General features: G+C 36.9%; 1 protein-coding gene across 8 annotated transcripts in view; it reads right to left on the reverse strand.

Annotated features, from left to right (window-relative positions):
• Positions 1 to 26,540, reverse strand: part of PPP4R4 (protein phosphatase 4 regulatory subunit 4) — a 116,790-nt gene that overhangs the window by 22,021 nt on the left and 68,229 nt on the right. For all 8 annotated transcript variants that reach the window (XM_082449192.1, XM_082449191.1, XM_082449190.1 and 5 more), the window contains 10 exons: positions 20,784 to 20,905; positions 18,074 to 18,196; positions 16,343 to 16,512; positions 15,901 to 16,020; positions 13,208 to 13,285; positions 12,280 to 12,363; positions 11,249 to 11,431; positions 6,631 to 6,736; positions 4,344 to 4,491; positions 199 to 343 (listed from right to left, as the gene is read on the reverse strand). In XM_082449192.1, coding sequence (XP_082305318.1) covers positions 199 to 343; positions 4,344 to 4,491; positions 6,631 to 6,736; positions 11,249 to 11,431; positions 12,280 to 12,363; positions 13,208 to 13,285; positions 15,901 to 16,020; positions 16,343 to 16,512; positions 18,074 to 18,196; positions 20,784 to 20,905 — 1,279 coding nt within the window. The remainder of the gene's footprint in view (positions 1 to 198; positions 344 to 4,343; positions 4,492 to 6,630; positions 6,737 to 11,248; positions 11,432 to 12,279; positions 12,364 to 13,207; positions 13,286 to 15,900; positions 16,021 to 16,342; positions 16,513 to 18,073; positions 18,197 to 20,783; positions 20,906 to 26,540) is intronic.

A 26,540-nucleotide genomic window follows, 5' to 3' on the forward strand; every position in this document is an offset into this window, starting at 1 on the left:
AAGATTAATGTCTCAGTGCCCTCTAGAAGGAACTTTCATATCCAGTTGGAGCACACATCAACCAAATCAGTTACTAATTCTTACTACTCTAGCAGTGATAGAAATATTTTAACATATTGCTATCCCATCAAACTAAGATAGTGAGGCTCTGATGAACACTGCAAGAAAGGCAAAGGTCGTGGCAAGAGGGACGCTTACTCTTTTCACAGTGGCCAGAACATCTTTATCTTTTTCTTGACAGAGGAGTTTTCTCACACACATTTCTAACTGTTGAAGTAGATGTTTATCTGCAGGGATCTTCAGGGTAGATTTCACTTTGGGCAACAAGTAGCAAAGTTTCATTCTGCAATAAATTGAAAGTATTAACTTGGGAGTGAATTTAATAAATAAGAATGACAGTCACATGAAATTGAAAGAAAACTCAAGCTTTGGCTAGCCTGACAGTTAATTTCTTATGCAACAAATGTCTTCGGAGGGCCTATGATGAGTCAAGCGTTCATTATTCTGGGTGCTGAGATACTGCAGTGGATAAAACCAACAAAATTCTCTGCTGTCACAGAGCTTACGTTCTAGTACACGGGTAGGGAGAGAGGATAAACAAATACGTAAAATGTCTGTCAAATAGTGGTAAATGCTGCAGAGAAAAATAAAGCAGGGAAAGACGACGAAGGAGTACAAGGAGGGGCATTACAAGTTCAAAACAGGTGGTCAGAGAGGCTTTTAGTCAAGATTTCACTGAAAAGATGACATTTAAGCAAAGACTTAAAGTAAATTAGGGACTAAGCCTTGTGACTATCTAGAGAAAACCATTACAGTAAGAGCAAGTGCCCCGTCAGGGGAGCTTGCCTTAGAAGTTGCCCCAAATTAACAAATTGGCCAAAAATGGCAAACTGGCTAGTATGGCTAGAACAGAGCAAAAACGAAATTAGCTGGAGGCCTCAGAGTGGAAATAGGAGGCCAGTTCATCCGGGGCCTTGCAGGTCACGGTTTGGAGACTGGTTTTTATTTTGAGGGCAACGAGAAGCCACGGAGGGTTTTGCACAGCAGAGTGAAATGACGTGACCTAACGTTTGGAAAGTATCATCTGGCTACCGTATTGAGATTAGACTGTAGGTGGTCAAGGACAAAAGGGACACGGGGTGGCAGGGGGCTCTTTCAGTAACTCAGGCAAGAGATGATGGTGGCTTGAACCAGAGTGGCAGCAGTGAGGTGGTGGGAAGTGGTGTGATTCTGAATATATTTTACAAGCGGCAGGATGTGCGGAGGGCTTGGAAGTGGAGTGACACAAAGGAAGTCACGGCTTTGACCTGAGCAACTGGCAAGACGACATGGGTATTTACTGAGACGGAGAAGACTGCAGAAGGAGCAAGTGCAGATGAGGAAGATGGGGATTAACGGGACAGATGAAGTCTGACGAGCCTGTTAGGTAGTCGATGGAAATCCTAGCGGGCAGTTGGCTCAATGAGTCTTCTGTCCAGGGCGAATGTCCATGCTGGAGATTTGCAGTCAGGAATCTTCAACACACAGATGGTACATAAGCCATGAGACTGGAGAATCAGCCAGGCAAGTGCAGTTTGAGAAGAAGAGATAAAAGGAGAGCATCTACAGCACCGCCACAGTCTAAACGGGGCTGATAAAGAAGCAACAAGCAAACTGAAGAATTCCAGAGAGGTGAAAGGAAATCCAGGAAAGTATTAAAAAAAACCAACCAAACAAACAAACAAAAAAACTTCCTAGGAAAAGATGGTGCAGGAAATGTTCTGCTTTGCTAAGCTAAAATTCTACTGCTTTGCCAGGGCTGGTTGTCTAACTTGGGGCTGCCGTCTTCATTCATTCATTCATTCATTCATTCATCTAAGAGCTCTCCAGATACTATTTTTTTATTTCTATGCCAAACCTTGAGACAACTAAGTCCCATTCCTGGAGTTCCCAGGATACCTTCTCAGCTGAGCCTTCAGTTGAGGATTCTTATACAACAAAATCTGCTTTTTATTCAACCAAAAATGCAAAAGAAGCTCCTCCTCTAGAATTTTCATCTCTGTACATAGCAATAATAGTCCCAAACTTATTCAGCACTCACCACGGATACTGCTAAGCACGGTAGTGCTTTCTCTAATTAAGGGGTCCCAATTACCCCAAAGAGAATTGTTTTCATTTCTGGCAGCTGAAGAGAAGGCTCCTTTGAATACCAATAGTCTTTTTCTAGCCTTGGTATTGTCTAGACTCAGTGAATTTAAATTTTAAACATTCACTTAAGGAAAAACAATCAACAGTCCACGCACACTTCATTCTTTATAACCCAAGGCAGATCTAGAAAACATACATTCAACAGAAGCTACAGAAGCCTTAGCAGTGATTTATCTCTGTGAGAATCCTGGGCCCAGGAGATTATAAAGATTTAGAGATTAGGGATTATACTTTTCAGGTAAACGAAATTCTTTATGTACACTACCTCAAGTATTTATTCCTCAGAACACCCCATGAATTAGGTACCAAGGAAATTGATGCACAGAGAGGTTTTGTAAGTTGCCCAGACACATAGCTGGTGTAGAGCTGGAAATCAGCTCAGGGAGTATGGCTCCAGAAACTCTCCTCCTCCCCTGCATGGTCCTGCCACTCTCGCCTGTAATGGCTTTCATTCTACCTGCACATTTCTAAAAGTGTTGAGCAAAGGCTTTCGTATCCAAAAGCCAGTTAGTATATGGTGTTGCTGGACCCATTTGTTAGGCTGGCAGCTGCCCAAGCAGGAGAGTGAGAACCAAGACAAACTGCTATACGATCATCTCTTACTCAGAAAAACCACCAAAATTCATAGAGCAATATTCATCTTCATCTGGTTTTTGAATTAACAGGTTGCTTTCCCTTAGAGTCAATGCTATGCTATTAGTCACACTGACTCGAGTAGAGATGATTTCACTTCCTTTCAAATAATTTTTGGGAACTGCTTGATACATGACAATTCAACACATTGGAAGCTATTTTTCTAGAACCACAACTTCTATTTGCAAAATGTTAACAATGTGGTTGGATCCCTTAGTTATTTACCAAGAGGTAAATTCTAAAGAATTATCAACGGGGTCTTTCAATTTACTTAAAATCACTTTAAATTTGCTTTAAATCTCAAGTCAAGGAAACCTCAGCTCTAGTTTATACAGCACAGGTAAGATGCACAAAATACTAAAGCCAATGCAGTGGTACTTTCTGTATTTTCTCACCCTAAAAATACAAAACAAAACCAATGTCTAGATGTGTTCCCCTTAAATAACGCTCACAACATTCTTAGGCTGAACTTTTCAACATCTTTTGACAATTCTTCTTGGTATATTTTCTCTCAACAGCCATGCTATCAGTCTATGCTTATTGCCTGGCCAAGTCTTCCTGTTAAAAAGTATTAAATGTTTGCATGTTGTCTACAATGCACATCAGTTATTTATAAAAGATACAAATATGTCACACAGCATGAAACTAGCATGAAGCATGGCTGGCATGTGAAAGCTCAGCAGGGAGCTCTGGAGTTCTGTTCAGGAAGTCTTGGCCAACTGACTCTGTGTCTCCTACAGATCTGAGTTCCTCAAATTCAGAACAGAGGCATAGAGCACAAATACGAAATCTAATGGCTGAGGGTTTAAAATTCTCTTCAACTCATTATGCAATATACAAATAACTCAAACAGTATGCATGTGTGCTTAATGCCACTGAATTGTACAAAATAGTTAAAATGGTAAATTTTATGTTATGTATGTTTTACCACAATTTTTAAAACAAATTAATATGCTTATTTGGGGAGGAAAAAAAGGCAAAATACATTTATTCTTTTTTTCAGTTTCCAAGCAAGCCATTTTCAGGCCTGTTTCATTCAACCTCACAGTTATTTAATCAACTCCAATTACCATTTACTGGATTTTGAAAATGTGAGACAGCTAAAAGACTTGGAAACAGCCTTACTTCTCTGAATAAATGGGCCTGTAAAAATGGACAGATCTTCTCCAAGCCAACTTTCAACTATTTTTTCCTTTAGTCTTAGAAGATATAGATAAATTAATCACATCTACTCAATCTTCTCTTGATGCCAATGTGTGTATCCAAGTGGCTGGAGAAGCCTGCCAATCTGGCTGTGACTACTGCTGTCAACCCAATAAACTAAAGACCTGAGACAGTGTTAAAAGATCACGCTTCCAGGTCCTACTGAGGCTCAATTAAGTCTACCAAGAATTTCAAAACAAGTATAAATTCTTCACTTGATTATTTTTAATTGACTAAGAAAATGCTTTTGCATATATTCATTACAGTAGGTACATAAAAAATACAATTTTTTCAAATATTTTCTTGGATTGGTACCATACCTCACATTTGCTACTGGATCATGTGTCAGTTCAATAGCAGGTAGAAAGAAATATTTACAGAAAAATGATTTGGAAAAGATCTCTATAATAAATTCACAGGTATCCAAAAATCGGAGTCTATTCCAATAACTTTTTCCTTGGCCCAGTTCTAGAAACAACAACAAAAAATTATAAGTTTAATTTTTCCTACATAAAATTTCATGTGAAAAAATCACTAAGTCCATGACAATCTTTTTTATACCCACAATTTGTTTAGCAAAAACAAGAGATAAGGGGGAAAAAAACCATATTATATACCCCCAAATTAATAGCACCTGAAAAAACAGAAAAAATGTATTAAACATTGCATTCAGTTCCATGAGCATTTATTAAATATTGAATGAACATATCTACTATTTTTTGATTACCCACCATGTGCTAAGTACTTTATACATATTATCTCATTAAATCCTGAAAGTCAATCCAATGGGATGAGAATAAATTTATTCCTCCTAAAAGGTAAGGATACTGAGATTCAGAGGTTAAAGCCGCAGAGCTGGAAAGTACAGAGCTAGAATTCAAATGCAGGTCTGTATAACTTCAAAATCTTTGACCAATGAAATTAACTGTTTTCTTCTTCTCGTTTCCTTAAAAATGCTTTGAAGTAAAATCATATGTAAACACGATATCACTGAAAATAATTCAGGTCAATGTTGAAAGGATAATTTTCTCTCCCTTATTACAGAAATGTTCAAAAGCAAAATTCTTAATATTTAAAACCAAATACAGGGCTTCCCTGATGGCGCAGTGGTTGAGAATCTGCCTGCCAATGCAGGAGACACGGGTTTGAGCCCTGGTCTGGGAAGATCCCACATGCTGCGGAGCAACTAGGCCCGTGAGCCACAATTACTGAGCCTGCGCGTCTGGAGCCCGTGCTCCGCAACAAGAGAGGCCGCGATAATGAGAGGCCCGTGCACTGCGATGAAGAGTGGCCCCCACTTGCCGCAACTAGAGGAAGCCCTCGCACAGAAACGAAGACCCAACACAGCCATAAATTAATTAATTAATTAATTAATTAATTTTAAAAAAACCCAAATAGTATCTCCATTCAAAATAAAACATTCTAAAGGTCAGGTCCTACCACTAAAAAAATGAAAACTGAATTAAAATACAGTAAAAAAGGGCTTCCCTGGTGGCGCAGTGGTTGAGAGTCTGCCTGCCAATGCAGGGGACACGGGTTCAAGCCCTGGTCTGGGAAGATCCCACATGCCACGGAGCAACTAGGCCCGTGAGCCACAACTACTGAGCCTGCGCGTCTGGAGCCTGTGCTCTGCAACAAGAGAGGCCGCCATAGTGAGAGGCCCGCGCACCGCGATGAAGAGTGGCCCCCGCTTGCCACAACTAGAGAAAGCCCTCGCACAGAAATGAAGACCTAACACAGCCATAAATAAATAAATTAATTAATTTAAAAAAAAAAAAAAAAAGAGCAAGTCTGCTCCTCTGTTTAAAAAAAAAAAAAAATACAGTAAAAAAGGAAGATTAAAGTATATTGAGCATTATTTTTTCTTAAATGGAATTTTATGTACTCTCATTTTTTGAAAAGTGGTGATCCACACTTAAAATGGTAAACTCCAATAACCAGAAAAATTCCATTACCTGCCTATGCTGGATAACAGAGTTTAATTAAAGCATTAAGACACTACAGTCAAAGCAAGTACACAATAATTAACAAATTCACTAAGTATATATAGGTGTGCACCACTACTTCTAGAATTAACACTTTAACAAAAGGTTTTTGTCTTGATTTTAGCCCACAGCAAATTAAATTTGCATTTGTTAATTGACAATTTTTTAAGACATTATAAACCACCTCGGCTTCCCAGATTCACATTCATGTGTACTATCAAGTCTATCCAAGGGAACAAAACTCACATTCTGTAATATTTAAAATAGTAACATAAAACAAATTATTAGATTCAAGGATAGCCTACTTATATCTTAGTTCCAAATTGTATTAATCAGGATAGAAACTGGGCTTTCACCAATAAGTATACATATTTTAATATCTCAAGTGTAGAAATTCACAAAAGGCAGCCTAGAGTAGTCATTACTTTCATTCATCACAAATCTGATCCTGTCAAAGATTTCTAAAACAAGCCAAAAACATTAGCCTACAAAACTCAAATGCAAATATATACCAACATTGGTCTAATTATTCATGGCAAAATGATACATAAGTCAGATCTCACTAAGGCCAACCAGTTTGTTTACTTTCTATTTTTCAGAATGAGAGACAATGATTACTTACGTTCAATTAATTTTTGAATGACCTCGTGTCTCTGTTCTTGTTTACGATTATAACGTAGAAAAATGCATAGAGTTCGTGAAGCGGCCTTTTGGACAGGTAAGACATTCTTAAAGAAATAAGGAAGACAATTAAACCAGTCTAATAGTATATACTCTGAATAATCTGGCCCCACAAATCTATTTTAAGCTATTGACTAAAAGTAAAAGCAGTATTGCCTACCTCTCAAATCACTGTGGAAGTGTCTTCATAATTTAATGTTACCATCACTCAGGCAAATCAACTAATCTACTATCACACTACAAAGTTAACGCAATTTGGCAGTCATTTCCAAATCATCCAGATTTGATTTATATTTGACTCTCATTTGCTTGCCACTTCATCTTAAGTGATATTCTCCCCAAATTATATCTCAACCACCTCTGGACCTTGTCACTCATTTATTCAACAAACATTTGTTAGAACATACCGTGTCAGGTATCTCACCAAAGATGTGTAACTTCTAAAATATAAACTCAGAGATCCCATGACCAGGTATATGTCATATCCCTCTGGCTTAGTTCTGCCTCTTTCACCTCAATGCCATTCTTTGAGGTCCCCGGTCCATGACACAGATAAAGCTGAGAATCCAAGGGACACCATACCAATTACTCTTACCAGTGTTTTAAACTCCTTTGTCCTTTGAATTTCTGTCACACCACTGGGCAGAACCTTAATTCTAAATGAATTCAACCATTCATCTTTACTGGATTTGGGTTCAAACGATGTATTAGAGAAAAATCTCTCAATCAGATATACTGTATCCAGTATAAATTCATGTTCACCATCTTGACTTACATATAAATATTATAACATTCAATTCTTAACGATTCAGACTATTATACTAGGATCCTTGAAATTCAAGTAGGAAAAACTATACATTGCTCACAGAGTACTGCCTGCTACCTCCTCTCATATTTTATACAAGTTATTTCCATTCTATTGAGTACCATTTCATGTGGTGCTTTTAATCAAATATAAAAAAAGAATATTCACTATGAGTTAGAACAGAAAATTTAAGAAATGTACATAAACAGAAATATCAGTGGAATTACGGAAAATGAATTTTAGATAAAGGAACTAAATAAAAGGATGTTACTCTTTTCTTTCATTTTGTGTATACTAATAGAATTTCAAATGCATAAACACTAGTCATTTGAAATAAAAATAGTTTAAAATACGTATATTTTATACCTCACAGTATAAGGTAATGTCTCTTGGGCCAGAAATCAAAGATAAAGGTAATTATATCAAAACAAGTAAAAGCCGGTTTAAAGAAGTTGTGACCACTTAAGCATGCGAATAATGACTGCAATTGATTAAAACATTATTTAATATAAAATGATGAGTCTAAAAGAAAGAGACAAAACCAAAAACAAAATTCATTCATCATCATTGGAAGTGGCTACTGCACCACTTCAGAGTTTTCCTAACTCTGAAAATTGATAATTAGAGGGAAAGAAATAAGAATTCACCCTCTCTTTACATTAGGAAATATATTTTAGGGTAAATAAATTACCCAAGTAGATGTAAAAAAAAAATGCATTTCTCCTGAGAAGAATGCCATCAACAATGTAGAAGAAAAGACAGAATTTAAAAAATCATTTTTCTGCAAGTTCTAATGAAATAACTGATCAGGCAAGGATCATCAATGGATGCTAAAACTAATGGGTAAAAGCTTGGTGGGAAACTGGGTATTGCGAGTGTTGAAGTGTCAGCTTCAGATTGTGACGCAGATCACAAGGGAGAAAACACAATTTTGCAGTAGACTAACAGAGCCGTCCCCATCTGCACCACCACTCCTAGCTCACTTACAGAGGGACAGCCGTCCAGACACAATGCAACATAAAATACACAGCAGCATTTATGAAGTATTCTTGCCAAAAACGTTTAACCTAAGACTTGGCAAGCCCTCATCAAACCTCCAGTTTAGAAGAAATATGGAGAAGAGATAAACAAGTTAATCCATGAAGACATTCTACAGAACAACTGACTAAGTCTCTTCCTCAATTCAGTGTCATGAAAAAGTGGGGAAGGGCGAAGAGGGAATCTGTTCTGGATTAAAAGGGAACTAAGAAAAAAAAAAAAAAAGGGAACTAAGAGATGTAACCACCTAAGGCAATGTACAGGTCTTAGTTGGATCCTACATGGATAAAGCAACTGTCACACATATTTGGGGCGTAACTGGTAAATTTTAATATGAACTTTAAATGATATTAAAGATAATTGTCCATTTTGTCAAATGTAATAATTGTATCATGATTATATAGGGCAATGTCCTTTTTCAGAGATGAATACTGAAATGTTTAGAGATAAAAATATAATGATATCTATAATTTAAATTTTTCAGCACAATGAAATAGAAAAGGCCAATATGTCAGAATGTTAACAACTGTTAAATCTAGGTGATGGGTGTGTAAGGGTTCATTATAGTATTTTCTCTGCCTTTCTGCGTTAAAAATTTTTTTCATAACAAAAGCAGGAAAAAAAGTTAGTTTCTGTCATTCCTCTACTCAAAACCTTCCAAAGCCTTCCCCTGTATCACAGAATACAATCTACGCTCTACATCATGGCCTTCAAGCACCTGCGTGTTGTGGGCCCAGCGACCTCTCCAGCCTCATCTCTCGCTAACGACCGCCACACGGGCTTCCTTGCTGCTCCTCACACAACCAAGCACACCCCGTATCACACCTTTGCATCCACTCTTCCCTTTGCGGCGGGGACCACCTGTCCTTCAGACCTCCACATGGTCACTCCCTTACTTGGTCCAAGTCTCTGCACAAAGCATATTTGATCAGAGAGGGCTTTTTCCTGACCACTATATTCACAATACCATCCTACGACCCTCCATCACTTTCTTCCCCTCTACCCTGGTTTTTAGTTCCTCCTTGTACTTTTCATCCCTGGTGTACGATGTATGTATTATATGTGTTTGTTTTCTGTCTCTAATAGAATTTAAAGTTCTATGAGAACAGGTCCTTTGTCTTTTCATTCACTACTGTGTTCCTAGCATCCAGAATAGTACTCAGCACATAGTAGGGGCTCAATAAATTTTGTTAAATGAATGAATATTACAACCATTAGATACGGAACTAAAAATATAATCTTTTCTCCAGAGAATATTGAAACAGAATATAAGTGTCTTTTTAGATCATGGAAAATGTGCTATAGTGAATCACGTATTTCCTTTTAAGTGTGGAATTACCTCCTTGTAAAAGAAAACATAAAGCAGATCCCTTAGGCTTGAAAGTATTTTGTTCACACTATGTTGTAAATAATTTCTCTTTCCTGATAAGGGAAAGTACAAATAGGGAATAATTATGTATTCTTAGCTTTCTAAACACAAAGACACTTACTAAGTAATCAGGTTGAGACAATTAAGATCAAGACCACCTGTTAATATATTTATTTTATTTTACTATTTATCACTTCCCACATGACCACCATGTAAGAATGCAAGGCCCTTTAGAGCAGGATTCTGTCTGTCTTATTCACTCCTATATCCCCAGCTCTTAGAACAGTGCCTGACACACAGCAGAGACTCAAATAACTAACTGCTGAATACAGTAATTAATAAATTCTGCTTGATTTCATGTGAAATTTTCTATGTGGTGCATTCATGTATTATCCTCTGAGAAGGAAGTTATTTTTGTCAATATCACTTTTTAAGATTATTACATCTATAAAATAACCTTCAACCCCTACACTTTGCTTTGATACATGAAACAAACTTCATGTAGAGATGTTAGGTCATAAGATATATGCCTTTTTTCTTTTTTTTTTAGTTAAGTTTAGTAAATGACACCAATAATGTCATTTTTTTCCTCTTTGAAGCTAAACCTGATTTTGGGTTTTTGAGATGGCTACTAGATTTCATTATCTCACTTTTTTTGAGAACAATAAGAATTCAAAGTACTTTTTAAATAGTTTCTAAAACATACATTATGTAGAACTTTTTTATACTTCAAAAAATGGTAGTATGATGTCATATTCAATGTACAGTGAACTGAGGGTTAAACAATACTCTCTGGAAATTTTAAGGAAAAAGGTAGACAACTTACTCTATGGGGAAATTTGAGTACAAGTCTTTTTTTTCCCCCCCTACTTTGACTCTAATTTTGAGGTTATCCATAGTAGGGCATCCGTGTTTTTTGTATACATTTTATTTGTAACAAGTCACTGCTCAGGTACTATAAAAGAAAAAGAAACCAAACTAGTATTAAGGACCTTAAGGGATACCCTTAAGGCAACAGGGCACAGCTGAGGCCATGAGACATGAAAGGTGTACATGAGAGCAAAAGGCACTTTGCAGTTGAGATCACTGACTCCTGCCAACCTCTCCCTTGAGAAGAACAGTATCAAGCTTGCAGTGCATGTGTTTACACTCTCCCTGTGCATCCCTCTCTCCAGCTAGGCAGAAGCTGATGAAAAGGAGAACCGGTGGGGAAGCAAAGGTAACACCCCTCCAGGCAGAAGGGCATGAACTGAGTTTGTCGTTCTATTTCAAGAATGTGGAGAATTTGGTTCATTCCAAAACAGGAGCAAGTTCAAGAGAAAATCAGATAACAGGTATTGGGCTCACATTTGTCATCATGATTGTGAACATTCTTTGCAAGAAACGATAATAAATCTGATCACTTGATATGACGTGCGGCAGACAGGCGTATTTCTGGAGCAGCTTCTCGTGAGTTCTCCACTTTAAAGAGGCTGCAGCTCGCTGCTCAGCAGCTGTGAGAGCTGGAATCAAGTCAGGGAGAGATGATAACTAAAGAAGAAAACACATCAAGAGAATCAAAGATAATTAAAGAAATCAGCTTCAGCACTCAGCCAAATTATTCAGTCTTACAATACACTGGGGAGGGGGAACTCTTAATCTTTTCTGAAATTAGGAGGCACCTTAGTTGTCACAGGGAGGTAAATATTTAGTAAAATCAAATACTTTTTAAAAAAATCTATAAATAAAATTTATGATTACTGGAAACAAAATTTTGAAAGAGACTGGGATTCACAACCCTTCTAAAGTAAAATGTATTCTATTTCACTGTCAGCAAACTTTGACCCTCTAAACTCCTACCCTTCTGTCCTCAACAGTTGCTATTCTTTGCAGTAATAATTAATGCTAATAAGAACTGAAAATATGAACGTAAACTCCAAGGACAATAAATAAGGATTGTGTGGTAATGTAAGAATGGTAGAGGACAAATGTAAAATAGATAGCTAGTGGGAAGCAGCTGCATCTCACGGGGAGATCAGCTCCGTGCTTTGTGACCACCTAGAGGGGTGGGATAGGGAGGGTGGGAGGGAGACGAGAGAGGGAGGGGATATGCGGATATATGTATATGTATAGCTGATTCACTTTGTTAAATAGCAGAAACTAACACACCATTGTAAAGCAATTATACTCCAATAAAGATGTTTAAAAAAAAAAAGAAGGGAATGGTAGAGGAAATTCAAGCTGTTCAAACTCTAGCAGACATTTACTGAGCACCTACTATGTGGCAAGCACTATTTTAAATGTTTTTCATACATTCTTCTGTTGATTCCTCACAACAACTCTGCAGAGTAAGGTAGGCCATATAATGTCCAGAAACTTTTTTGATACATGGGATTTACCTTATTTTCTTGAACACTGCTTTCTCCACCAGTAGACATAAGTTCCAGGATTTCTGGAAGATGATCTATGAGAGCATCTAGTACCTTTTAACAGAGATATTGATTACTCTTCTTGTGATGGCAATGTTTTTCTAATCTTAGATTAACTAACATGCCAATTTCTACACAGAAATAGCATGAGTTACCAAACAGCATTTTGGGGGTTTCTATTTTCTTGCTCTGTCATCTTCTTGCTGCAGAGTCTTAGAAACAAAATCAGCTACCTTGATCAAACTACCTTTGAAAAGAGATTAGTATGTCTACCTCTTAATAATATTCAAATCGTCTAGATCTGAGACAGCCTGACAACATACTCAAAACTGCCTCCCAACTTCTAAAAAGCAGTTTAAGTCAGATGACACTGTCAGTGATGTCTAATGTTGAGGAGCTGAGCTTTGGTAAGCTAGCAGTCATTTGGGCGAATAGGATATAGTAGATAAAGCATCAAAATAAAGTATTCCAAAGCCTCCACAAGTATACTCCCCAAACAATGCTAAGAGAAATAAAAAGATATAAAATGTGATATAACATATGATCACAATTGTGTAAAGTTTTAAAAACTTTATACAGAAAAAATAGAAAATGAAAAAATATAAGACAATAGAAACAGTGATCAGAACTAAAACTATTCTTTTGTCTGTCTACTTTTTGGCCTTTCCAAAATTTTCCGTAACAAACAAATATACATATATATTTTAAAACCTACTATTTTTAAAAGATATTCCCAATTTCTAGTCTATAATACAGTGGCATATCGACTTGAAGCTTCTAGGGCTAGTCAGCTATTAGAATTCATGCAATTCCCAAGAAGCAGGAAAATGAAAAAAGGCATTGATATATTCAAACTTAATATAACAGAAGTAAAAAGCAAAGAGTAAGAAGATATTACCTCCAATGATTCATCTTGTAATAATGTTATTAGTTCTTTATGTATTAAATACACTCCAGAATTCAGAAGTTTAGACACCTAGAATGGAGCAATAAAGTCTCTCAGATTTGAGACTACTAGATATATAAAGGTTATAAAAACAATTTTAAAAAAATAATCCCTGTTAGATTTTCTTCTAAAATGAGACTTGTTTACAACACAACTATAAAATTAGATTTCTAGAAAAATTACTTGCATACGTAAGCTTTTCAGTCTGCTTCCTAACACGCTGGAGTGTGTGAACATATTGAGGGTTGGGAGTGTAGAAGAATGGATTTATCAGTCATAACTTCCCTCTCACAGGCACTAATAAGCTCATGGATGCCTGTAGTTCATATTTTAAAGTCTTAGAGCAGCCAACAGGGTCTTTCAAGGGAGCCCAGCCACGGGAGCATTCATCTCGGTTCAGAGCTCCCAGAGAGGGCAAATTCTACTGAAGGCCAGTAGCCACATAGGGATAGAAAAAACTCCTAAGCAAGCAAAACTTCGACGACTTTTCCCATCAAAGACTTCAATCAGCAAGAGAGGAGTTGGGAGTTGGGAGAATCTAGACTAAACCAACTCCTTTGTGAACCATTTTTTTTTTTCCCTCCAGACAAGCAACAGTAAAAATCTGCAATGGTAGATTCACCAGTTTCTACTTCAACTTTAAGGTTTTGGGGTTTTTTTCCACATACTGGGTTTCTGAGTAAGGTTTTACTTGAAAAAGGGGCTCCTAGACAAATAAGGTGTTTTAAAAGTCTTTGCTCTACAGGGTTGTTTTTGACTTTTTGAAAGTATTTTCAAAATACTATTTTTCTGAAAAACAAGAATGAACTCAGAACATACTAAAGTAATGATCAGAATCCAACAATAACACTGTTAAGGAAATTTAAATCCACCAGTGGATTTTCGTTATTTAAAAGGACAAACCTAGACTAACCATTCATTTATGGAGTCAAGTATCATCTTAACCTACCTACATGGTATGATTGTAAGAATACAGAAATTAGCCACCCAGCAAATAGTTAAATCAATGATTTCCAAACTTACTTCTACTGGTGAAATATTTTTGTGTACATATTTCAATATGTTTATTTCTATGGTGCTAACACATTATGTCCACTTATAGTGGACATAAATACAATGAAATATTAAAGGTATGAGATAAAAATAAACATAAATAGAAACTCTCGTATTGCATAAATATTGCTTTCTCAGACTCTAATCTCATGCAACCATCTCTGGAGACCACCAATCTAGACAAATACAAGCGTGCATGGTAACTATGCCTAAATGCCCATTTAATACATATTAGAGACAAGTAGTTCACTCAGCCAGCCAGTGCCCTCTGCCCTCTCTCCTCCTCCAAAAGCATACTCCTATATGCATATTACAAAGATGACTTAATTGTTCAACACTGAATTATTTTAACTAATTATACCATTTAAAGGGAATATTTTCTGGACTTTGCACAATGAACATTTATTTCATTCACACTAGAAAAAAAATGTTATTCAAAAGAAGCAAAGACTATCATTCAATAGTCAAGAGCCTTAAGTAACATATCTAATGCTGCTATGGATATCCTGCACACTTTCAGCTAATCTGACAATGCTCTGAACACAGTGCAAGGAAGGAGATGAACTATCCTCACTGAGAATAAGAATATTTATTATACCTCTCATAAAGGAAGGAAATATTTTATTAACCCACACAGATATTTTTATGTGACAGTCCTAAAGTTGGCAAGTTATAGGTTATACATGTAAACTGCAATTATAGCAACATGTACTTACTGCAGTCACTCAAGAAACATGCCCTAAATTTCAACCTCAAGGGTTAAGAAGTTAATTATATTCATCATAAAGTTTAAATTCACTTTCGCTCTTACACTATGGAGAGTTGTTGTAACAGCTGAATCTAAAAGCTGTGCTCACGAAACATGATCCATTTGCAGTAAAAACCATATATTTAAATAATCTATCTCTCAATTTTCCATTTGCACTTAAGTTCTTAAGTTTAGGTGTAAAGCTAAATATAAACATTATAGGGCTTCCCTGGTGGCACAGTGGTTAAGAATCCGCCTGCCAATGCAGGGGACACGGGTTCGAGCCCTGGTCCGGGAAGATCCCACATGCCACGGAGCGACTAAGCCCGTGCACCACAACTACTGAGCCCGTGCTCTACAACAAGAGAAGCCACTGCAATGAGAAGCCCACGCACCCCAACGAAGAGTAGCCCCCCTCGCTGCAACTAGAGAAAGCCCGCGCGCAGCAACAAAGACCCAACTCAGCCAATAAATTAATTAATTAAAAAAACAAAACAAAAACATTATAAAGCATATAAAAACTGATTTTACTTCCAGATCTGTAACAGCCACATTCATACCACAATGTCTGGCTTAAAGTAAGGATTTACTAGAGAAATACTGAACGAATGGATTAATACCTGCTAAACGAATATAATGTATTTATGTAAATGAATTCTGTGTAACATTCTAAACAGAATTATGGGAATTTTTCAATATTTAGGACTAGAATATGAGAGCAATATGGAGCCTGTATCTTTTAATAAATCTGTAAACAGATGTGTACAAAATATCAAAAAATCATCTAGTACATGTAGGTAGAATTAACAACAAATGTAAAGTGGTATCACTTTTTCAGACTTACTTCATAAAAGCAAATAGCAATAGTGTATCTGACTGGTACTTCAGGGTCATGACAAAGGCAGAAGAATGTAGAATAGAGATCCATGTGGAAATTTTTAGGATCAACAAAAACAATCATGGCCTGGTGGAGGTGGGAGGGAGAAGATGAGTGGGAAGGAGAGAAAAACATGAATCAACACCTCTTATTATAATCATGTCACTTAAACTGAATCATGTCCTCTGAATCATAATTTAGTTAGAAACCATATTTGGAAGATCCAAATGTATGCATATAATTCTAATATATATACTTACACAGAGATAAATATAAATTAACCAATATACACCAGTCATAATGCTAAGTAGCAAGTGTCAAATATGGCAATATTTTTCAATGCAATCTATTCACATGTTTTTAAGTTAAAATTAAAACGTTTAGCCAATACAAACGTATAATTTATTACCGGAAAGTTATAAGCACAGTTCTTCCGTACTGAAATATATTTCTTCTCCTGCTCTAAGATTTGGGGTGGAATCTGGTTTTCATTGTGTCCATTTTCCTGTTGCAAACCCAATGTACAAAGTTTCTTATAAAACTCCAAAAATCTCAAGTGTTGATCTGGAGTAAATATTCCTAAAACAAATGCAAAACCTTTGCTCAACATTTTAACTGAAAACAATAATTAAAAAGGGAAAAGCAAAGTGCAATAAAAACATAACTGGAACCAAATATTTAAATAAATGGTTGGAAATCATAAATAAAAGCAACAATGAGAAAAGAATAATTATTGTGAAGAAATCTAATGGTTCTTCACCTTATGTTAATTTTAACAATATTTTCATTTTAATTTCGATAGTATAAAACTATGCAATGCAGGAATTACACCTGCGTTAATTTCTGCAGCATGTACCATTGTATATACCACTAGTGAGTCACTACAATAATAATATGGCAGCCATTATTGCTATTTACTTATGGTAAATATTCTAAAGTTGCCTACATAAAAGACATGCACATATGTCTGCAGAGAAGGAGCTTAAAAATGGAATCTGAGAGAATTCCCTGGCGGTCCAGTGGTTAAGACTTGGCACTTTCACTGCCGTGGACCCAGGTTCAATCCCTGGTCGGGAAACTAAGATCCCAGAAGCGGTAAGGCACAGCCAAAAAAAAAAAAAAAAGGAATCTGAAAGACGGCGAAGTAAACTCAAAATAATTTTGATCAATGGAATGGACTGATTCCACATTCGTATACCGTCTTAGGAAGCTAGTAACTCAACATATATTGCAATACTTTTTTTCAACAGTCTATTAAAAGTCCACAATCTGCACAAAAATATGTTTTTCTATGCTAGATTGTTATAATTTAATTAATGCTTACATTATTTTAGTAAGCTAAGAACTGAGTAATATGTTCAGCATGCCAAGAGTTACAGGTATTATTCTGCATTCTAAGCTGAACTGCTCATGTGATATATTAATTATTCCACAAAAAGTTAATAAGAGTATACTTACTATGCACAATAGTTAATATACCTGAGCTTCTATTATCATATACCAACTAATACATAAAGATAAAATATTCAGAAATTTAAAAGGCTATGCCTACTTCACTCTGCCATTGTTTTTTTTTTTTTAATAAGTTTATTTATTTTATTTATTTATTTTTGGCTGCACTGGGTCTTCATTGCTGTGCGCGGGCTTTCTCTGGCTGCGGTGAGCAGGGGCTACTCTTCACTGTGGTGCACAGGCTTCTCATTGCAATGTCTTCTCTTGTTGTGGAGCAGGGACTCTAGGTGTGCGGGCTTCAGTAGTTGTGGCACACGGGCTCAGTAGTTGTGGCTCACGGGCTCTAGAGCACAGATTCAGTAGTTGTGGCGCATGGGCTTAGTTGCTCCGTGGCATGTGGGATCTTCCCGGACCAGGGCTCGAACCCGTGTCCCCTGCATTAGTAGGCAGATTCTTAACCACTACGCCACCAGGGAAGCCCCTGTCATTGTTCTTTCACATAGGTTCTACTAGTGAAAAAGTCATTTCTAACTGTGTTCTAAATTATGCTATCAAAATTCTAAGATCTCTTAAGATTTTACACATTTAAAGGGTAGGCTTTACAACTGAAGAGCTAAAGTTTAGTGGCTAAGGTAAAAGAAAAAGGAGAAATTATCTATAATCTTGACATTCTTAGGACATATCATACCATATAGTCCATGGCATAGTTTTCCTAAATGGAAAGATAAGGAAATAAGAATTGATTCATCTGCTTTGAAAGATTTTTCACAAAATGATTTCACTAAGGGAAGTATAGTTTGACTTCTGTCATCTGAAAAACAAGAATAAAACATAGTTTAGATCCAGTTGCCCACACTGCACATGTGGAAATTAATGCATATACACAAATTACAGAAAGAAAAATTACTATGTTAGTCTCAGAGTAACAGAAAATATCTGAAAACAATGATGATGGAGGGATGACATAAAGAATAGGTGAGAGATAAGTGGGAAACATCAAAAACTTTTATGCCAGGCTAAGGGGTTTGGACTTGACACTGCAGGCCATAGGGAATAAACTATAGAGTGACTACAAATTAAAAAGCTAAGATGATTGAGGCTTTGAGTCTGAATAACTACAAGAATGCTAATACTACTAGTATAAACAGATGAGCAGCAGGAACTCTCTTCTGCATACATCTCACACCATGCTGCATTTTGTCATTTCAGTTTTGATTGAAATTAAGTTAGCTTATATTACATTCTGTATAATGAATTTCTTCGCTTTTACTTCCTATACAACTCTTTTTTAAAAAGTGAATTCATTCTTTGAGTATGCCAGCTTAGGTCATAAGTTTCTGATATTAACAATATTTAAGTTTTGATTCCAAATGCTCCCTGAATTTCCCACAGTTCTCTTAAACTTTCAGAAATAAATCACTACTTTATTAAGGGTCTGACAATATTAAGTAAAATCCTGTAACAGGTTTATTGGTATTATTATTATCACTGTTATTATTATCATCACATTTCAGTACCATAACTACTGTTTTTACTAAATAACATTCATTCGACATTTATTGAATTTCTCAGACAACAAGCATTAACAGAAGTAGAAAGATGAATAAAAAGTTCTCTGAACTTGAGAAACTCAGACCAGCAAAGAAGTCAAACTCAAAAAGTATCATAAGACAATGTGATCACTATTTTAATAGTTAGTATAAGGCAAGAGTCTGCAAACTATTTTTGCAAATATTCTAGGCTTTGTAGTTTATCTGTCCCAAGTATTCAACTCTGTCACTTTGGCACAAAATAGCTACAGACAATACATAAACAAATGGGAGTGGTTGTGTTCCAATAAGCTCTATTTACAAAAACTGGTGGCAGCAGGATTTGGCCTGTAGGCCATAGTTTGCCAACCCCTGGTATAAAGGGATTTAGAAGATGTCAGAGAAGACACTGTTTTGAACTGGGCACTGAAAAGAAGCAGCTGGCTAGGAGAAAAATAGAGGGAAGGGTGAAAAAAGTGAACATGAAAAGGCTAGAGGTTGAAAGAATTTGGTATGCCAAGATAACGGCAAATGGGGCTGGAGCACCAGATCCCAGAGGAGTGGGAAAGAACGGGAGGAAATAAAGCCATGAACACAGGTTAGGACAGATCTGTGATAACCGAGTGTGGGGCAGGAAAAGCCCCAGATCAGAGATGACGCCCAGGTTTCTAGTTTGGATGCCTAAGGGTGCCCCATTATTAGGACAAAGAGATTCATTTGTTCACTTATCAGATACTGCTGTTTCTACTCCTCTGGTTCATCCAATGGCCTAAATTATTATTCTGTAACATCCACACATCATAATTGTCCACACTGCAATAATCTTTAAGAGGGTCTCCTAGTTCAGTTAAAATATTGTTAATCCAAAGTAATCTTACAGGGGCTTCCCTGGTGGCGCAGTGGTTAAGAATCCACCTGCCAATGCAGGGGACACGGGTTCGAGACCTGGCCCGGGAGGATCCCACATGCTGCGGAGCAAACTAAGCCCGTGCACCACAGCTACTGAGCCTGTGCTCTAGAGCCCGTGAGCCACAACTACTGAGCCCATGCTCCACAACAAGAGAAGCCACCGCAATGAGAAGCCACCGCAATGAGAAGCCCGCGCACCGCAACAAAGTGTAGCCCCCCTGCTCTCCGCAACTAGAGAAAGCCCACGCACAGCAATGAAGACCAAATGCAGCCAAAAGTAAAATAAATAAAATAAATTTAAAAACAAAAACAAAAACAAAGGAATCCTACAATTACACAACAGTGTTTTGCACCTGAGTACTTGACATTTGCCCTTCCAAATTTCACCCTATCAAAATAGTTAATTTGCACTGATAAACTAATGTCTAACATTGGCTAAGAATCTAGTCACACATTCAGTAGAGCAACTAATTTAATTGTCTTTGTGGTTTGATTTGCACAACACTAAGAAACACCTCCTTACCCATTCCCACCCAAATATCCCATCCCAGATTTCTCCTGTGGCCATGAGATTTCCAGCATTAAAATATTAAGTATAGGAAGCTAATTAGATACTGCTTTAGTCAAGATCTGTCTTAGGGTCAATTAGTTGAGCAAGTTAAAAACTAATCACCAACCCAAATTCTTAGCCCTACATACTAGTCAGTTAAATGTTGATGAAAGGAAAGAGAAGGGTAGGAAATATTCAACAACACCAGGTGCCAGGAGGGGAAAAGTGGCAGCGGAGAAGGCACCAAAAGAGAAAGGACCACAACAGAGAGAGAAGGGAAGTCTAACATTTATCATGAAAAGTTAACATAAGAAACTCCATCCTGCAGCTACCTTTACTCCTTACTAGTGATACAAAACATGGAAAAACAATGCTTTCAGAAGCAAAGATATGTCCACATGAAGATTTACCTGTATCAAATATGTCGAGCAGATTAACCAAAGTTTCAAAAGCTGCAAGCCGCACACTGCTGCCTTCATCCCTAGAAAGTTCTATTAATTCAGGGAGCACCACACTTTTTGTAAGTTCTGTCCTGCACAATAAGCAATAGAAGAAAATAAATCAAACCAATACATTTTTATCAAGAACTTACTAAGAACAAGTCACTGAGCTAAGTGTTACAGAAAATAGGCAAAATCATAAAGATATGGCTCCTGCTGTCTGGAATCTTGCAGTCTGGCTGGGAAAGCATGATAGTATGAATTCAAGAAACATCGATAGCAATTGCATATTAACTTATGCAACTTATGGTAGTTGCTCAATATACTCGTTAAGTGAATGTATTGTTCTGACAACTAACATGGTTGAACAGTAAGATTGAATAGATGTTTATTAGCCACTTGTACTTCTTCTTTATGAAGTATATGTTCATTTTCTTTGCCCATTTGCCATACTATAAAAGTTGAGGGGAAATAAGGCATTATGGGGGACTTACATGTATGATACAAATATTTTCCCTTTTTCATTAGTTCCTCTTAGCAAACTGGATTATAGGTAATTTTTTTCAGGAAGTGGGTGCAGATTGCATATCGCCTAAACTAATATAATCATAAGAATATCTTTCTCTTCCCTCACATGTAAATTCTGCCCCAGCCAGACGTATATGGAATAGAAGGCTAAGGCTCTAAGGATCTAAAGATCCTAATCTCTGTACAAGCCCAGTTTTATCAGTCTAGATGCTAGTAACTACAACCTAACCCTTTCATGATGTCAAAAGCGGGTAAAATACAGGGTCAGGAATAACAAGATGAACGAAATAAGCAAGCTTGCCCAGAGAGCCATCCAGGAATTCTGGGGTCTGGCTGTGTGATAACAAATCTACCCCAGTGCTGGCTATGATTTGGAGTCATCTGATGGCTGTCTGCTTCAGCTTAAATACTGATGATGATTCTGAGTTCTATGGTCAGCCAGGACAGCAAAATCAATTGGAGGAACCCTCTCCTTTGTGCCTTCTCCACTGACCTGTTCTAAGGAGACTGGGTCTGAAGAAACACTGGGGACCTACTCATCTCCAGCTCTCTTTTCACAAGTTGCCTCTAGCGTTCTGGCTTGGCCCTCCCCTACATGCTCCCCCTTCATCAACAGACTTCCAATCTGACAAAAGACAAAAATAAGGGCAGAGGACAAGAACCAACCATCAATCCCATTATATCTGAATTTTACAATCTGCGTCTGACAAAGGCAATCATGGGTCTGCTTTTTGTCACTATATATTAGTTTGTATTTGACATACGGTATATATCCTTTTGTGTCTGACTTATTTTCCTTAACATACTGATTTTGAGATTCATCCATGATATAATATCACATGTATCAGTACTTCATTCCTTTTTTTTTTTTTTAATTTATTTTATTTTTATTTTTGGCTGTGTTGGGTCTTCGTTTCTGTGCGAGGGCTTTCTCTAGTTGAGGCGAGCGGGGGCCACTCTTCATCGCGGTGCGCAGGCCTCTCACTATCGCGGCCTCTCTTGTTGCGGAGCACAGGCTCCAGACACGCAGGCTCAGTAGCTGTGGCTCACGGGCCCAGTTGCTCCGCGGCATGTGGGATCTTACCAGACCAGGGCTCGAACCCATGTCCCCTGCATTGGCAGGCAGATTCTCAACCACTGCACCACCAGGGAAGCCCCTTCATTCCTTTTTATTGCTGAATAGTATTCCATTGTACGGACATGCCACATTTTATTTTTCCATTCACCTGTGGATAGACATTTGAATTGTTCCAGTTTTACGTAAAACAAATAAAGCTGCTATAAACTTGTGTATATAAAACAATTCTTGTTGTTGACATATATTTTCACTTCTCTTGGGTAAATACTTCATAGTAGAATAGTTGGGTCATATGGAAGATATACATTTAACTGTTAAGTAAATGCCAATCAGTTTTCCAAAGTGGGTTCCACCATTTAACACTTCCACCAGCAGTGTATTAGAGTTCCAGCTGCTCCAAATCCTCATCAATATTTGATTCTGACAGGCTTTTTACACTACACATTCTAGTTAGTGTGTAGTAGTATCTCACTGTGGTTTTAATTTGCATCCCATTTATGACTAATGATGTTGAATACATTTTCATGTGCTTTTTGGTCATGTGTTATATCTTCCTTTATGACATATCTGTTCAAACATACTAATCATTTCTTAAGTGGATTGTTTATAAGAGTTCTGTATCATCGAGTCATAAGAGTTCTTTATATATTCTGGATATAAGCTTGATATATGTATTGTGAGTATCAGTAGTTTTCCATTCTGGACTTGACTTGTTTTAAAGAGTAAACAGATTTTTTTTTTATAAAGTTTAATTATCACATTTTTCTTTCATAGTTCATGACTTTTATTTAAACAATCCTTGCCTACCCCAAAGCCGCAGAGATTTTCTCCTATATTTTCTTTAAGAAGTTTATAGTTTTTTTTTAAATTTATTAATTAATTTATTTATTTTTGGCTCTGTTGGGTCTTCGTTGTTGCACTCGGGCTTTCTCTAGTTGCAGCGAGCGGGGCCTACTCTTCGTTGCAGTGTGCAGGATTCTCATTCTGGTGGCTTCTCTTTGTTGTGGAGCACGGGCTCTAGGCGTGCGGGCTTCAGTAGTTTTGGCATGCAGGCTCAGTAGTTGTGGCTCGAGGGCTCTAGGGTGCAGGCTCAGTAGTTGTGGCGCACGGGCTTAGTTGCTCCGCAGCATGTGGCATCTTCCCAGACCAGGGCTCGAACCCATGTCCCCTGCATTGGCAGGCAGATTCTTAACCACTGCGCCACCAGGGAAGTCCCAAGTTTATAGTTTTAGCTTTCATATTTAGGTTTATTATAGATTTCAAGTTAGTCGTTGTGTATGGTGAGAGGTGAGAATCGATGTTCAATTTTTTTCTCTTATGAATATCCAGTTATCCCAGTATCATGTTTTGAAAAGACTTTCCTTTCCTCATTAAATTGCTTTGACACTCTATTGAAAAATCAATCCACCATAATCTGTTTCTGGATTCTCTCTTCTCTTCCACTGATACGTATGTCTATCCTTTTACCAACATTACATTCTTTTGATTACTGTAGTTTTATTATAAGTCTTGAAAACAGGTAATGCACAGTCTTTGTAATTTTTTTTTTTTTTAGACTGCTTTGGCTCTTCTAGGTCACTTGCATTTTCATATAAATTTTAGAATCACCTTCTACAAAACAGCACAATTTTGGTCAAGACTGCATTGAATTGCTAGATCAACTTGGGGAGAATTGACATTTTAACAATATTAACAATATTGAGTCTTCCAATTCATGAATATGGTATATATCTATTTGCTTTTAAAAATTTCTCTCAACATTGTTTTATGGTTTTTCAGTGTAGAGTGTAGAGTTTTCGGTGTAGGTCTTGTACCTTTTTTGTTAAGTTAAATAAGTGGAATTTTAAAATTTCATTCAAATTTTTAAATTTAAATTTTCATTCTCTAACTATCTTTTGCTAGTATACAAAAACACAATTGATTTCTGTATGTTAACCTTGTATCCTGAAACATCCTTAAATCCATTTACTAGTTCTAATAGCTGTTTTGTAAATTACTGAAGATTTTCTATGTAAGCAGCAATGTCATCTACGAATAGAAAACAATTTACTTCTTCCTTTCAGATCTTTAGACCTTTTAGGTTTTTGTCTTCTTGCCTTATTTCAATGGCTAGAACCTCCGGTACAGATTGAATAAAAGTGATGAAAACTATCCTTGCCAGCTGTTACCATAGGCGGACAGCATTCAATATCTACCATTAAGTATGATGTTAGCTATAGGTTTTTCTTCCATACATGCCCTTTATCAGATTAAGGAAGTTTCCTTCATCCCTAGCTTCCTGAGAGTTTTTAATCATGAATGGATGCTGAATTTTGTCACATATTGTAATGGGAGGATTTTCAGGTTATCTTGTTTAGTATATCACCATAATTAGAAGTCTGAACAACTTTTTCAAAAGTATGTTCTTTCTTTCCGATCTTAGTGCTGTATGTTCTTCCCCTCTAACACTGAAGGATCATTTTGTAGATCCCAAGTCTGCTTTTCTTTTCTCTTTGGTCATCCCTGTACAAGGAGAAGTCTATTCAGCACACTTGTTTTCTTGTAATGATTGTGTATGACCTCTTCATAATACTATTCGCTATTAATCTGATAGTCTAAGAACTGTCCTCTTTGATCCTAAACTGGTGCACAACCCATAGTGGCTTTCTAGTGTTTTGCAGCTTTTATTTCATACGGATATGCTAGCTTGAGAAGAATCTCTTCATTTTGCTTCTTGATCATCTTACTAATAAATAATAGTGCTCACTTCCGGTTAAACTAAAATGGTCAGTAAATCTTCCCTTGCTAGCCACAGCAAACACTAAATTACAAACCCAATTCTGTTCTGTTCTTGGGCCTCTTCCCAGCACATCTCAATCCCAAATGCCTTACGAACATAATTCCCAGTGCAGTAGTATCAAACCAGTGCCAATCTCTGAAGTTTTCTCTTCCTAATTCCTTTCACCTATCTCAGGGCCTCATCTAGCCTTGACTATAAGAAAATTTCTCTTGGTAACTATCAGATCTTAACAATATTCCTAATTTTCAATGCTGAAAGAAAAAAGCCTGTGTACCTCTCTTTAGTTTTATGTATTTATCAAAGGGAGAATAAAGAATATGAATCAGGTCTTAGTAATTTTCAGCCAGCATAACACAAAAGTCCTATAATTATGTCTTTAATAATATGTAAGAACTCAAAATTAAATAAATATTATATAACCAAGCATTCTAACTTAACAAGTGCATTCTAACTTAACAAGCTAGGTAGATTCTTTCTAGTTTTACTTTTACAAATTAATCCTTAAGCAATAATCATATATTAATTTTCAGAAGACCCATCCATTGTGTCAACATTTCAGCGACAAAAAAAAAACAGAATACAAAAAGACAACAGCATATTCTCCTAATAGGTTCTGATCTTGGTTAAGGGGCACAGATCTGGGCAAGACTGAATTAATTATGGTCCACAATGATCCAGAGTCAGCCTAGCCTTAGAAGACCTAACAGAAGGAAAGAAGTTGGTTCTGAGATCAAGGTTAGGGAACTGATTATTCTGTTGAAGTGTTAAGCTTCCACACAATACTTAAATTCTACTCAGCAAGGGTGGACGCAGGACAGAGGACACTACTCTACCCTGAATCTGTATGACATTCTAAAGTATTTCTAAAGCCTTCAATATTGGCCCAGATTTTTTTAAACTTAGCAATTTTAATGGCAACAACCTGATTGTCCTTGCTTGTGAAACAAAGAACCAGGAGAAATCACTGCAATTTCTAGTTAAAAACGAGAGGTTCCAAAGTTTTTTGTACCAATTTAGGATACTTGGGGAAAAAAAACTGTTTCCAAAGACGGTTTTTAGATAAAATTCCCTTTAATATCATACTTACACCTTGGCATGAGATTAGTTTTTACAGGTGAGGAGAAGAGACTGCCCTATCCCTCTCCTTCCTGAGCTTCACACACCCCGAAGACAAGGAGACCAACAAAGCAGACACTGGAAGCACAGAGCCGCACAGGAGACAAAGACTTCCACTGAGTAATTTCATCTGAAATGACCCAGTAATACAGCTGCCAGCTAAAAGATATGGTACAGCTATAGTCTGAGCATGGTATATTACATTCAAAGCACGGACATTTTTCCC

This window comes from Balaenoptera physalus (assembly GCF_965194825.1).
Source record: "Balaenoptera physalus genome assembly, chromosome: 2".
NCBI lineage: Eukaryota > Metazoa > Chordata > Mammalia > Artiodactyla > Balaenopteridae > Balaenoptera > Balaenoptera physalus.